General features: G+C 41.2%; 1 protein-coding gene across 1 annotated transcript in view; it reads left to right on the forward strand.

Moving 5' to 3' along the window:
• The window catches only part of SPOCK1 (SPARC (osteonectin), cwcv and kazal like domains proteoglycan 1), a 319,944-nt gene that overhangs the window by 248,231 nt on the left and 57,441 nt on the right, over window positions 1–14,272 (forward strand). Inside the window, exon 6 of the mRNA XM_075441481.1 lies at window positions 7,786–7,900. Within this exon, the coding sequence (XP_075297596.1) occupies window positions 7,786–7,900 (115 nt within the window). The remainder of the gene's footprint in view (window positions 1–7,785; window positions 7,901–14,272) is intronic.

Raw genomic sequence — 14,272 nt, forward strand, 5'->3', positions numbered from 1 at the left:
TCAACTCTTTTTTTTTCCATCAGTTCAAACTTTTTTGGGAGACTCATGAAATCTCTGAGTTCCACGATCGCTGTTTGGGGACTGGCTGCAAATCGTTCATTGGGCAGTGAGAAAGAATTGTATTGTGTATTGCTTGTTTTGCATACAGCTACTGGGATGAAAATTAACCCTATCCCAGCCGAAACCAGGACACATTCATAGTGTCAGAAGTGCTTTGTCTTCATTTGCCTTTTAACTTGTCACTTCAGCCAGTGAAAGAGAAGTCGAAATCAGCATTGCACAAACGTTTCCACTTACAGATTGACTCTTCTGTGTCAAATTCCAGCCCTGCTTGGCCCCTGGTGCTCCAGTAAGCTCCTGAATTCCTTACAAGATGATAAACTAACTGAGCAATGCCCCCCCCGCCTTGCCCTAGGTGTTTCCAGAACTGGCATCTAAATTTCTTCTGAAAACAAATTGAATTTCTTTATGACATGCTAGATTTCGATGCCTAGAACTGTGTTCTTGTTTGTTCCCGAAATGGGAACCATTTGTTCTCATTGTTACATTGCGTTAATAAATGGCCCCTTGAATGTCCTCCGCCTCCTGTATCCAGTGCTGTGACCTTGTATGCCGTATCATCTAGCTGATGCAATTAACTGCATTTTTTAAAAAATTCCTGCTTCGCATTGACCTGATTGCCAGATATTTCTCAGGGCAATTTGTTGTGTATTAAAAAAGATTTTTGTCCTTCAGTGGTCTGTCCAGAAGTCCCCAAATGAGCTGATTTTGCTCTGTCCGTAAGGGCAGTTTGCAGTAGCACAAGTACATGATAATTTCCTTGGTTTGAAGCCCTGCCACTCAAACACTGAAATGGTTCAATGTGCCTACGAGCAGTCACCCTACTAAGTCTTCAGACATTAGTCAGCCTGGGAAATGGCTCTTTTTTTTCTTTCTTTCTTTTTTGTTTTTTTTCTTTTTAAGTCTGTAGTCCTTTCTGCTTTGGGTAGTTTTAACCAGCAGGGTAACATTTAAATGCAAAGCTTTTGTCTGCTTTGAATCCAATAACAATTATGAAAAATCAACTAAGTAGTCCTTGAGAAGCAAACTAATGCCAGAACACTTAGGAACAGAGCTGAGTTTGCCCCCGTGTTCTGTCTGCAGTGTGGCTGGGTGCTTTGCTCCGGAGTCATGGCTCAGGGAGTGCTTCCAGGTGCCATCCCGTTGCCGTGCCTGCCCCGGCTCTGCCCCGCTCCTTTCCTTCCCCTTCTCCTGGCTGCTGTGTATAGGGCTTGTACCCCATGGTCACGGAGTCTGCTTTAAGGATCTCTCATGCACTAATTTGAAGGCAAGGAAGAGGCATGAACCTTCTGCTGACTTTCCTCGTATAGGCAGTCAGGCTCTTTGTTTTCTGAAACAACTCTTTGATGAAAACAAGGAGCCCCTTCTGCTCTTCCCCGCTGAGAAGTTGAAACCTATTTTTAGAGAGGTGTGCACAGTTCTAATTATAGTGCAGGGCAACAAAATATGCAATTAATGCCATTCTGAATTGCGTGGTAGCTGTCTCTTGCAACTCAACTCACTTTTTTCTGGAGCCCAGGCCAGTGACCGATTGTCTCTTCCTGGAAGATGAACCTTCTGTCCTTCCAGTTGCTCTGGAGCTGGTAGTCAGTCGCTTAAACTTATGGTCTAAGAGTCAAAAACATGTAACTTACGGATTGCATATGGCTGGGACCTAATTAAAAACAAAAATGCAGCTGATTTTTTTTTTTTTTTTAAAGTGTTGTTACATTTTAAGACCTTAGAATCCACAAGCATAATTTTAGGGACCCGAGCCATGTGCTTGGAGCACCTGCGGTTGGCAAGATTAATGATGTGACCTCCTGACTTCAAGAGTGATATTTAAAGATTCCCCGGGTCTCATGCTTTCCCTCCGCCCCGTGGTTAATTTTACCCTGAGGGCAAAGTCCTGCAGCTCTCCCTCATTAGAGCCCCGGGATTGCAGAGGGCAGGGCTGCGGAGCGTGGAGCGATTTGTGGTCCTGGGAGCTTGGCTGCATGAGGCCGTTGGGCATTACTGCCTTCAGCTGTGTGCATCTGTTCAGCCTGTTTAGTATCAGCACCTTGGAACCTGGGTCTCTTTTCTTCTTGACCCCATGCCTGGAAGATACTCTTTTTCTAGCACATTATAAACCAGTGAGAGATGTTCTCAAATATTTGTTGTTTACCTGAGATACCCATAACATCCTTTGTGTCATTTCTTGCAGAAACGGGAATTTCTGAGCAAATCCGCTATATTCAAGGCTATAGCTAGCACACATTTTAAAAATGGCTCAGTATGTATTTGCACAATAGATTGTTTGTGTTAATTAGACTTTATTCCACTGCTGATATGCATGCATAACTCCTATTAGTATCAGCAGCAGCTATGTATTCTCATAAGGAGAGCAGAGCTCCTAATTAGAACTCCAAGTTTTCCAGCTATCTTTGCAGAGCTTTTACTGCAAAGGTGCAGTGCTCTGTGTTCGCCTGGTAGCTATTGTAACAGAAAACAAATTGGGTTTGGTTTTTTTCCCCAGCCTCTCCTTTATTTTTATCGCAAGGACACAAGCCAGTCCCACCTAGGAGCAGAATGTCTGCAGGACAGGCAGCTCCGCTGCAGGGAGCTTGCCCTGAGAGCAGAAGGAACAGCGAGCATGCGCCCGGAGGAAGAATTCCCATTAAAACTTTTTAATGTACGTGTTCAGCAGGATGCAATGGGAGAGCACCATATGACATTTCTTTTTGGGATTTGAAGAAAAGATATTGAACCTTTTTTTATTGTGCCAAGTTAAAAAAAAAAAAAAAAAAAAGGAAAAACGTCTCTCGGACTGAGGGTGTTCCAAATATAGTAATTTTTTTCAATCTGATGAAAACTGGAAGCAGTGGCTTATAAAGAAAATACTGATAAGAGTCCTAGCTAAGGAAGCAATGGCAAGCACTGCTCTAAAGCATGTAAACAAACAACACCTCTCAACTGGATGTCTGAATTCCAATGGATTCTAATTATCTGCTAAGACACATAGGTATGAAAAACTACTGGTATAAAGAAAATCTGGACTAAAAAATATATAGGTTGTAATTTCAGGAAGTTTTAGCTTGTGCCGATGGCAGGTACTGAGTAAAAGATAAGTTAGAAAATAATGAGCTTTTGTTATTTGTATCTGAAGTTTAGAAGAGACATATTTTGAGTGAACAAAAAATGCACCATAAAACAAACACTGCACTGAAATAATTCTCAGTGGAAATGTAAAAAGCTGCAGGGCGCTAAAGAAGATGCAGTGTCTTCCAGGCGAGAGCACTGTTCAACAACAGAGTTTTAGAGCCACTGCTATTTATAAGATGTAATATTTTAGGTTTTTAACATACATTTTAATTAGTATACTATAAAATTCAACCTCCTATTTCCATCTTTAGTCTTTTGAGAAAGAGACTTCATGGTTGTTTATCTTCATCGTGTCTATTGTCTGCTAATTCCTACATATTCCCACCAACAAAAGTATGCTTCTCTCCTTTTTAATTCATATTTCAATTAGTGGCAGAAGCAGTAAAAGTTTGGAAGCTTACATTTTCTTCTTTAGCAGCATAACTGCAAGAAATTTTACATGATAGGTTTTGTATTAAGAATTTTATGCATTAAGAGCAAAGCAGGGTCTCAGAGAGCCTCCCCTGTGCAGAACCCTGGGCAAAGCATGCTCTCCCCTTGTCCCCTTCCCTGGTGTCTGCTGTCGAGGCCGGGAGATCGCCCAGGATGCTGAGCCTGTACGGAGCGCTCCGGCTGTCTGTCCTCTCTGTGGCACTATGACTGGGAGCAACCTTAGGCACGTAGTATGGCCCAGCCCGTCAGGGCACCTGCAGCAGGTTCTCAGTTACATCTGCGTTCCGAGTGAAAGGTGTCCGCGCAGACATTCGTTAGTCAAATACACACCCCTGTGTAAAAGTTCACGGTAACTTATTCAAAAATATTACTGATGTGCAGGTTAGATCAAAACCTGGCTGCCAAAAGTTGAAAGCCAGTATAAAAACAGACTTATGCTGTTTTATTACATCATTAAAAAAATACCTAGATTCTCCAGCAGGGACTACAGGCTGGAGACTGACAGACAAGAATAAAATAGCTGGGAATAAACTTTATGTAGCTATTTCCTTCCTCCTTCAAATGTGAATGCTTATGCAAAACACATTGCTGTAGATTCACTGACAATAAAGAGGGAATCATTATACGAGTAGTGGATTCTCAGGGGAACACTTTAGCCAAAACACAGTCTGCAATAATTTCCTACATCTTAGTTGAATAAATTAATTTATGAATTTTCCATGAATATGTTCAACCGTTTCTCCCCTCATATATTTTATTGATCTCCATATACATTTAGCAACAAATAACAGAGCTGCTTTTCCATTTGCAGTAAAATAGTTTAGAGATGTTTATGCGGGCCTTGGGGTTCGTAGTAAACAAATGCAGTTCAAACACCAGGGAGGCAGCAGAGAAACATGAAGCTTGGCAGCACCCTGGGAGCTGCACTAAGAGGAGAGCTCAGCAGAGAGTCCAGGCATATCCAGTCATACCACCGGTGAGATGGGTTCCCCCAAATCAGAGGGACCAGCCCCAAACTGTGGGACTGCTCCCAGTGAGTCCCATGTAGAATCACTGGAAGGAGCTTCACGGCTCGTGTCTGCAAAAATTGTAAAGTCCTTTTGGTGTTAAAGACGGATAGGTTGAGATCATCCCCTCGTTTAATATGTTTTGTCCTGTACTGTGTATCTTTGTATTTTCACATGCAAAGGCAATGAGGATGGCAAAAGAAAAGAGGGCATTTGGGTTTTCTCCACAATAATAGAAATGTGGCATCCATGGTTTGGGGGAAGCCAGCAAGCTCCTTCTAGATTGTAGATCCGGTCGCAGAGTAGTCCAAAAACTTCTGTATTACTCCACAAGAGATACTCTGTGGCCACTCTGCTTCTGAGTATCATGTAGTGGGGCTTAGGCAATGTCATTCAATCTAAAGTTGAGCTACTCATGGGTTATTCTAGTGAGTAAGCACACCATTACGTGGAAAGTATGATATCTCCATGTTTTTCTTTAGGGAAGCAAAAAATGGCTACATATGACAGGTGTTGAAGAGTAATCATTATTATCCTAATTTAATATTTAAAATGATGGAGTTCTTTCACCTTCCTCCCCCAACATCAAGCTGCCACCCCGTTTCTATGAATATGTGTACAAACCAACACCCCAGACTAGTAGGCTGGTTAATCATAGGTGTAAATTTACTTGCATTTGACTGCACCATTGTGATCTTCAAGTTTAGCTCTCCATCTTGTCTTCTGCATTCAGATAATTTTTTAAGCAGTTTCTTTTTTGGTTTACTTTGAGCTTTTTGGTTGTCATTTTTATCAATGATAAGGAAAGCTGAGGAATAACTTGCCTTGCTGTTTCTAAGTATAAAGCTCTTTCTTAACTGCACGTAATTACGGGCTTGAAGTAGGCCTTACCATCTTAAAGGTGGTATTTGAAGTATAATTGCTAATGCTTAGATACATAATTTACATTTATTATGCATAATAAAATATGTAACTAATGATGTTCTGTAAGGGATTAAATGATCAACTCCAGCTGCGGGAGAGAGATTTCTGCCTGTGTTCTCAAGAACAGATTGACGATCAGAATATGCTGCAGAAAGAGCCGTTGCCTTCAGGACCCAGCGAGTGTTCTCCTTTCTCCTCTTCTCGGGGGCTCCTGCTGATGCACTTTGCCTTGTGTTTGTGTTCTGTCCAGACAGCATAGATTAAGCAAGTGTATTTATGGAGCAAACAGATGAAAAATTAGTACTTATATTCCCTTCAGTCTTGCAAGAAATTAGTGTACAACACAAGGTAAGCTTGCACGCGTTTCTGTGTGGCCGTGCATTTTCTGAATCAGAAGGGTAGAACATCGCACAGAGCATTCAGCCACCGTGCGCTGAAGTTCAGAATGGCTGGAAGATAATGTCGACAGGATAGGATGTAGGGACAGGGTAATGATCTCCTGCTGCTAGATAAAAGCCTGGGCAAAGATGAGCCCTTTTAGCAAAAACAAACAGAGGCAAAGCCAAGATATTTGCAGTACTTTCAAAGCAGGAGGCATTTATCTTCTAACAACACCCTGTTCTGTTCTCTTGGCTTCCCCTGCACCAAAATAACGGAAGATGATGCTGTGATTTTTGTCGGTGGCTGTCGCTAGATGAGCTCCAGTTGCCCACTGCATCTTCATTGGGTAACACCATGGTCTGATGGTTTGCGTCCTTCAGAAAAGCTGCACGTTTCAAAACACATTGTGTCACACTGTGTAAGTGTGCTGGCCCTACTTTTAAATGAAAAAGAATTAATCTGTAATAAAACTCAGACTTATCAAAGGGATTTTACAGCCCAGCATTTGCAGTTTCCCCTGGCAGGAGACAGGCTCTGCAGGGAGGAGTGCCAGAGCCTCAGCGCTGCAGGCAAGACACCCTTTGGCATTAAAAGCCTTCAGATTGTGGTCTGGTAAAATCAGTGCTTGAAGAAGACAAAAAGCGGGACTGAATTCAGTTCATGAGCTATCAAGCCAAAGAGAACGCCTCGTGCGTTTTGTTCCTCCTTCTGTGTGCTGTTTTCTTTTACTCTGTTTCATGAGTACATCAGTCCAGTCTCCAGCGACCGCGCTGCTGGGCACGGTCTGGGGAAAATAGCCTTGGGGTGGTGACTGCAGAGAGGACAACTATCGGGCACAAAGCTCTTAGAGGAAAGTCAGCACTAAAATCCATGCAAGGCAAACAGCGGAGGCTATGAATAGTCAGTATGTTATAAATCAGAGCTTTTTAACCAGCGCGCTTTTGCAATATTAATTCTCCTGAGTTGTCTTATTCGTCCAATACTGCACATGTCCTGCTGTCCTGAGTGGTCTGAATGTGGTGATCGTCAAGAGGTGCAGTAAATCCCATCTGCTGTGGTTTTAGGGAAGGGAAAGGAACAAGTAACAATATGCTGATACAGGGAACTATACTGTACTGCTTATAGTTTAATCTTCACTCTTCAGTTTTACAATGTTGTTGTGTTTCTGAAGTTGATTGCTTGATGAATGGCTATTTTTAGGCATGGTGCTGTTAACTGTTAAGGCAATTTTTAGTTCTTGGTAGGAGTTGTTTTAAACTTCCTCCTCATTAAGAGCAGCTGACATGTTGAAGGACCAGTCTCATCAGCTGGGCTGATTCCTTTCAGTTCTCACTGTTGTGGGGATTGATGTCTCTTCATGGATGTTATTCAGACCAAGCCCATTGCTTGCAGTGGAAGTTGAGAGCTCCCAGCTCCTCAGAAGACCAAAGCAATAAATCAGTAGTGGTAACAGGTGATAGATAGCATGATTTCACACCTGAAACCCAGTAATGCAGCAGAAGAAACACATGGGATCCTGGAGGTTTGTTTTTCCTTCTCAGCTTTGCCACTGATCTTTTAGGTGACCTGGAAGAAATTGTTTCAACTTTCTAAGCTGCAGATTCCATATATTTAAGCAGGGAAAAACAACAACATTTATGAGGCACATTTAGAAGTGCCGTGCAAAACTGCGTAGGAAGTAGCTGTTATTGCTGTTATGTGAGATAATAAAAACAATGGCATTTTCAATAGAGACTGAAGTTTTGCAATCTGTCCAATGCCATTACTGCTAAATGCAATTTCTCATTTAATCCACAGCTGCTGCTTTTATATCTTGTCCTAATTCAAAATGTATTCTTGTGTTTTTTCATTATTCTAGTGCAAGTTGGAATTTCATGCGTGCACTTCTGGCAAAACCATCACAGCTCGATGCGAAGGGCCCTGCCCCTGCCTGCCAGGACCTGAAAGTTCAAAACACAAGACAGAGAAGACTGGTGAGTTGTCCTGTTAATGGAATTATAGCAGATTAATTGGTTCCTGCTATGTCCTCAGAAATACGTAAGAAAGACATTTCTTAACGAGGAGATTTTATATGTGATGCTTTCTGAGAAAAAGCTAAGGTGCAACTAATCCTTTTCTAAACATGTAGTGCTTTCCAACACCTTAACTGCTGCAAAACTAATAACCACTTGATAGAGTCTCATAGGAAAGCTGAGTTCTGGCTAATGATTCTCATTTTTGAGTGAAAATATTTTAAGTGAAAATACTGAATCATCATAAAAGAAGAAAAGAAAAAAATACTACTTGATGGTTCATTACTTCATAAGTAAAAAAAAATAATCAGTAGCCTGTGTGTTAAGCAAAAAGTCATTTAGTCACACATATATATTACATGGGATCTGAATTGCCTTTTTTATTTTTATTGTTATTAATGGTATCATTAGAAGTCAAATATAGGAAGTCATATATATATATATACACATGTCTGCATTTATATATGAAACTGTTTCAACTACGAAGCCATTGCAAATAATGTTATATAGAACTGAAGGCTGAATCTCAACAGGAATAGCCATTTTCCCTGCCAGCGCTCCGGTGAGTTCCCTATCTAGGTCTGAAAGCCCAGTGAGCTAATTTGCTGCCCCAGGTCTTTTCCAAGGAAGTAAGCACAAGCTGTCTCGGAGTGACCTCATCCGAAGGGAATTAGTTGCAATCTCTTGCAAATGAGACTGACTAAAAGCAAAATGTTATGCAAAAGAGACTGACAATCAGAAATCCAGCAGCAGGGCGGGTGCCACAGCTCGGTTCTGTCTCAGCATTTCCACCCTGCTATGGCGAAAGCCCTTTGGGAGGGATAAGAGTTGTTACTGGTGGCTCTGGTTTCTTGATACGAGTGCGAATGTGCTGGTGAGAGTGTCTGTGGCGAAGTAAATACTGGCCTGCTTTTAAGCACAGCGTTGTCTCCTCTCGCTTAGGAGGAGTGCGAAGAGGGTTCACTGGCTGGGAGCTGCTGGGCTCCTGTCCGCGTCAGGAGCTCACAAAGCCAAAGCGGTGACTGCTGCGGGGTTTGCTCTGTCAGGCTAAGCAGGGAAATTGTTTGTTTGCTTCGTGCACCACATGGTGTATAAAAAAAGAGAAGCTTTAACAAGGGTCTGTTTGCGCCGAAATATTTGAGAACGTCTCTTTGCTCTCACTTCTCCCCACTGTGGACATGTTCCAACAGCAGCAGACACAGAAAAAGAGAAAAAAGTTTAAAGTACACTTCCTCTGGTTAGTTCAGGCCCTGTTGCTGCAGCCGAAAGCACTGATGGTGCTGCTGGTGGCGGTCTGCACGTCGTAGTCTCCAGCACAGCACATGAAGCCTTCACCCGCTTTCTAGAGCGAGAAGTGATTCTCCAGCCTGGATTTTGAAAATTCAGGTTTATTCAATTTTTTGCAAATCATAGACATTTTTCTGCATAGCTATCAAACTTAGATTAAGTATTTTGGATGGCAAGGTTCTGAAAGCAATTTATAACTGTAGTATTGCTTTATGTGGCTTGAATCTTTTGGTACAGTATACCCACTGATAAATTGCCTTATTCATATTTTCTATTTCTTGTAGTCAGGCACATGTACTTTTCCTCTTATAAGCTGCTCCCTATATGCCCTGTTTGTTGCCCTTATCAGAAAGAGTATCAGATTAATAAATCTTCAGTGACATTTTAAGCTTACAATTTCATTCACACAAGAGAAAAAAGATTCTAATAACCCTTATCTTGATAAATGCAATTTGACAGGGTATATGTATTCTGAAACCCAGGCTTTTGTTTTGCTTGAATCAAAACTTTAACTCCATCCAACAAAGCATTAATTTAATGAGTTGGTTGATCTGTGGAGCAGCTTTCCCGAAGGCTTTTTCAGGAGGCCAAACTTGAGCTAACGGTACTCCTGCCATTGCCCTGGTGACCGTGCCTCAATTCTGCCATCTCCAGTCTGGCACGAAGAGAGTGCCCGGCCCCTGGAGGAGGGAAAGGAGAGGGAAATCATGGTCAGGCATGTATGGCAACAGTTAAAACACTGAGAACACTGGTGGTCTCCCACATCAAGTGTATGCAAAGAAACTGCTCATGAGCCTGGTTATAGTGTCGTAAGCAAGATACTTGTAGAGGCATGGGAGTGACTGTGTCTGTGCATGTATATGTCTGTGCAAAAAAATAATAGCAGTATAGGGTTTTGCTTTATCACTGTCTGTTTCTTTCTGGAGTTAGGTGCTGAAATGCCCACAAAGGGATTTGGTATTGAGAATCAAATTATCAATAGCAAAGGGGCTTTCTAACTTGCTTTATCTTAAATTTTCTTCGGGGTCTTTAAATGTGCCAGCAGTGTGCCAGTTAAAGTTTTTCTTTAACTTATTTCCTCAGTCTCCTCTCTTCAGACGTTGTCTCTTCAGTTGACCCACAGAGTGTAATGGAGTCTCAAACTGAGTATTTCTGAGTTTATCTGTCTTTTAACGAAGAGCTCCCAGGATTTTCCGTGAGAAAACATGAGTAAATTCTATATACCAGTATAAATTTTATTCAGGTGCAGTTTTAGGAGCATCTGAAGAGGGATTCGGTATTGAGTGTCTGCCATTTACAGCCTGGAAGCCAGCCAGTTTTCCTCAGGTTTATGGGAAAATTATGAATTCAAATCGTTGACCATAGAAAAAATTTCCATAGTGCCGCCTTTCATAAGATTCCCTGAATTGCTCAAAGAGTAGTGTCACCTGGCTTTGGTGAAAGCAGCCCTGACTGGTGTCTGGGGGGACATATGAGACATGTCCGAGGCAATCGCGTGGCAAGCGTGGCGGTCCCCGGACTCCTGGTCACAGCAGCACTCGGGCGAGCTCCCCTTCATCAAATCTCCAGAGCTCCCAGTCTGGAGCTTCTGACCTGCGCTTCAGTTGTGTGATACCTTAGTGTTTTCTCTAGTCTTCACGCAAATTTGCTGTATTTTCCTCATGTAGTACTACAGTATCGTTAATATTGCTGAATTGGCATAAAAATGAGTAGTTTGATTTCTCGTATAAATATTTGTATAAAAGAATTGTGTAGACAGTTGGGACTCGGTTTCTGTTCCTTATTTAGTTGCCAGGTTTGTGAAATCCATTCAAGTACAGCCTAATCATAAGTGGAAAATGATAGAGAGCTAAACCTCATGCCTCGTACAGACATGTCGGTGAAAAAATACTAAGGAGAATTACAGTGCAAATGCTTCCAGCAAAATGGAAATGCAGCTCTTAGAGCTACCACATAAACTTCTTTATGCCTGTTATGCAACAAGGTTAAACGTACGTGGTTGTGAACTTCCAATTTGAAGACAGTTTGCATTAATCTTTACACATTCGTTCAATCATATTCAAATATTATTCCATAATAAATTACTTTCAGAAATTAAAAATGTAAAGGAACATTTAATTTCCAGAGTACTGTAATTCTAAATGTCGTGACCTTTTTTGCACGCTTGTGGATAAAATTGGCAGCAGCATCAAAGAAAGGCAGTCTAAGTGTATGTGCTCGGAGGTAACAATTGCCTGCAACGTCTGAGTCGTATGCCGTCCTCCTCCCTGGGCTCCCTCGAAAACACCTCTGCTTTCAGGATGAATGAAAATCAAGACTAACAATCATGTTAAAAATTGGAATTCCTTTTATAGTGTTAACTTGATATTATGGAGACGTTAATAAAATAACACAAATGCTAGCAAAAGAAAACTACACCAGAATTATTATCTTTAATGGCAAATAACAACAATATAATCTTTCTACCATAAAGTTAAATCTTTGAGGAGATGGCAGAATTGTGTTCTTCATTTTCTTAAATGGAATAGTGGGTCAGAATCTGAGAGGTAGAAGACAGGACTCTGTGAGGATACTAATGGAAGATTTTGGAGAAGACGACAAGCCCTAATGCTTTCTCTCTTTTCTTTTTGAGGCCCATTTAGATTCCTTTGGTTTATCAAAACACTTGATATGCTTCATTATTCACAGCAGTATCCCAGCTTTACAATATGCTTCCATGATAGCGGCCGATTTTCAACTCAGCTACCCAGAGGAAGGTTGAGCTGTAATCTGCCCTGAGGCTAGCTGCCCTTTCAGAGCGTATGTGCCCTTTTGTCTAATACTATAAAATGAATAAGGCTGTAATTTAAACAAAAGGACTGGTAACTGACTCTTAGTGGCACCTACGTGACAGAAGTTATTTAAGACACAACGTCCTGTCTGCTGGTGGGTTTCAGGTACCACTTTCCAAAAGCTCTGTAATAACTAGAGTTTGTATCAAGCTTAGCTTATTTTGACACCACCTGCAGCTTCTAAAACCCCCCCCTAAACAAAGGACTTCAGACAAGAAACAACCAGTTCTAGTTCATCAGAACCGACTGGCAAGGGAAGAGATTTTCCCTGGAATGGGCACTGCATCCCATCAAAAGACAACATGGTGCAGTGACTGGGGCATCTCTTGATGAATGTGAATTCATAGCTGCAGTAACATGGTTCTGTCAGCTTCCCCGGCACCTGTGGGACTGCTGGTTTTACCTGTGTTAGCAGGGTAGTAACTCAGGCAGGATGGTAAATGTTCAACACCACGTCAAAGCTTTTTCTGACCATACCTCCTTTTTGTGTTTTCTAAGAAGTCGGGCGCTATACTCCCAACACACTAGTCTGCATTTGTTGCCATCAGGGTTGCAGAGCCACTGGAGTGTGAACAGATGCAGTAATTCAAAGTGGGTTTATTCCTCTCTGTGCATTGTGTCTCTTTGACCTTGTAGAAATGCCCAAGGCAACGTCTAAGAAAATGCCATTATCTTGATAAGGGAAATGTAAGGTCAATAGACAGAAGCAAATATATTCAATTATTCTGGGCGTTGTTTAAAGTTCTAAAGGGAACCAAGAGAACATTTTTAAGTTACAGAAATATTTCTTGGCGAGCTCAATCAATAATCTACCTTGTTTAGGGTATGGTTTAGGATGCGAATTGTAGCATTTAACTACCAGCCCTACTGCGTGTGATGGATGAGAAGGTCTGATGTTCCATTCCTTTATGAAAAAGGAACTTGGTGCATGAAGTTCATGCGAAGAAATCCACAGTCTTGTTTCCCAAATGAGTTGTATCGCTTCTTGTGCCTGAATGACTGACAACTGAAAGAATCTAAAGTCATGGAACGAAGTCTGTCTTTGAAATCCACTTTCAGCAAATATTTCAGTTTCAAATTGCTATTCACAAGTTTTCATGACTGCAGAGTACATCATTTTAAAGTTTATGAAGATGAAGTAAAAGTCATGAACGTAGTTGAGATGAAATTGGTTCCTGGGTTTGATTTGCCAGGAGATTTTTCCTTTTGCGGCTTTAGCTTTGGAAAAAAGACTTCTTATGACACTAAATTTCCAGGTAGGTTTTTAAATGGCCTATGTGAGTCTCAAACTCTGGGAACAGTAGAACAAAAACATTCTAAAATTAAGATTACTGAGATTTTCAACACTTTAGTATATCTCATTAAAACTAGGATGATTTTTTTCCCTCTTTTACAGAGCAGAAATTATGTTTGTTCAAACCAAAGAGTGACTTTCAGTGCAGGGCAGATATGAGGATGTGGAACACAGTGATGTGTGTTCCAGGCACTGACAGGATCCTTTTCTGGACTTCATCAGTAAAGAATAGGATTAGTAGCTCTAAACTATGCAGGATCTGATGGTTTTGCTCCAAAATTTTCTATATGAATACTGCAATTCAGTATTTTGTTACATGACAAAATGACCTTACCCAGGTAAATCTGAGTTATGTAGTATCTGTAAATAACAATTATAATAATTATAATTATTACTATTATTATTACTATTATTTTGCCTGCGAGCTTTCACACAAGGAGATCAGTCTTTATTATTCCTTTCATGAAAGCATGAAAGATTAACTTTTTTCGTTTCTGCTAGATACTGTCTGTGAGTAGTGAAGTGGCTGTACCCAGTTAATATTTGATTAAAAGAAAGTGAGAAGCAGGTAAGAACAGATAACTTTGCTCTTCCTGGATGGCTGTTACCATCACCCACTCCTATGAGAAGCAAAAGCAAATAGCTTCAAGACTGAGGCAGCAAAACCAAGTTCTTGCCAGGGTCAAAAGAAAGAGCAGAGTAATGGTGGCTGGGGATGTTTTGTTCTGCTGCTTGACCTCACCTGCATCTTCCTTTTGTGCACCAGGGAAAAGCAGGAGCTGCTGAGGGAAGGGCTGCACATTCTACATGTACATATTTCATGGGAAAGCTTGTGGTTTTGTAGGAGTGCTGTGTTAAGTGGAATGCACAGTCTGAGAACGAAGTGAATCAAATGTTCACATAGTGAAAAGCAATAGAGCA

Source organism: Opisthocomus hoazin, chromosome 22 (assembly GCF_030867145.1).
Source record: "Opisthocomus hoazin isolate bOpiHoa1 chromosome 22, bOpiHoa1.hap1, whole genome shotgun sequence".
NCBI lineage: Eukaryota > Metazoa > Chordata > Aves > Opisthocomiformes > Opisthocomidae > Opisthocomus > Opisthocomus hoazin.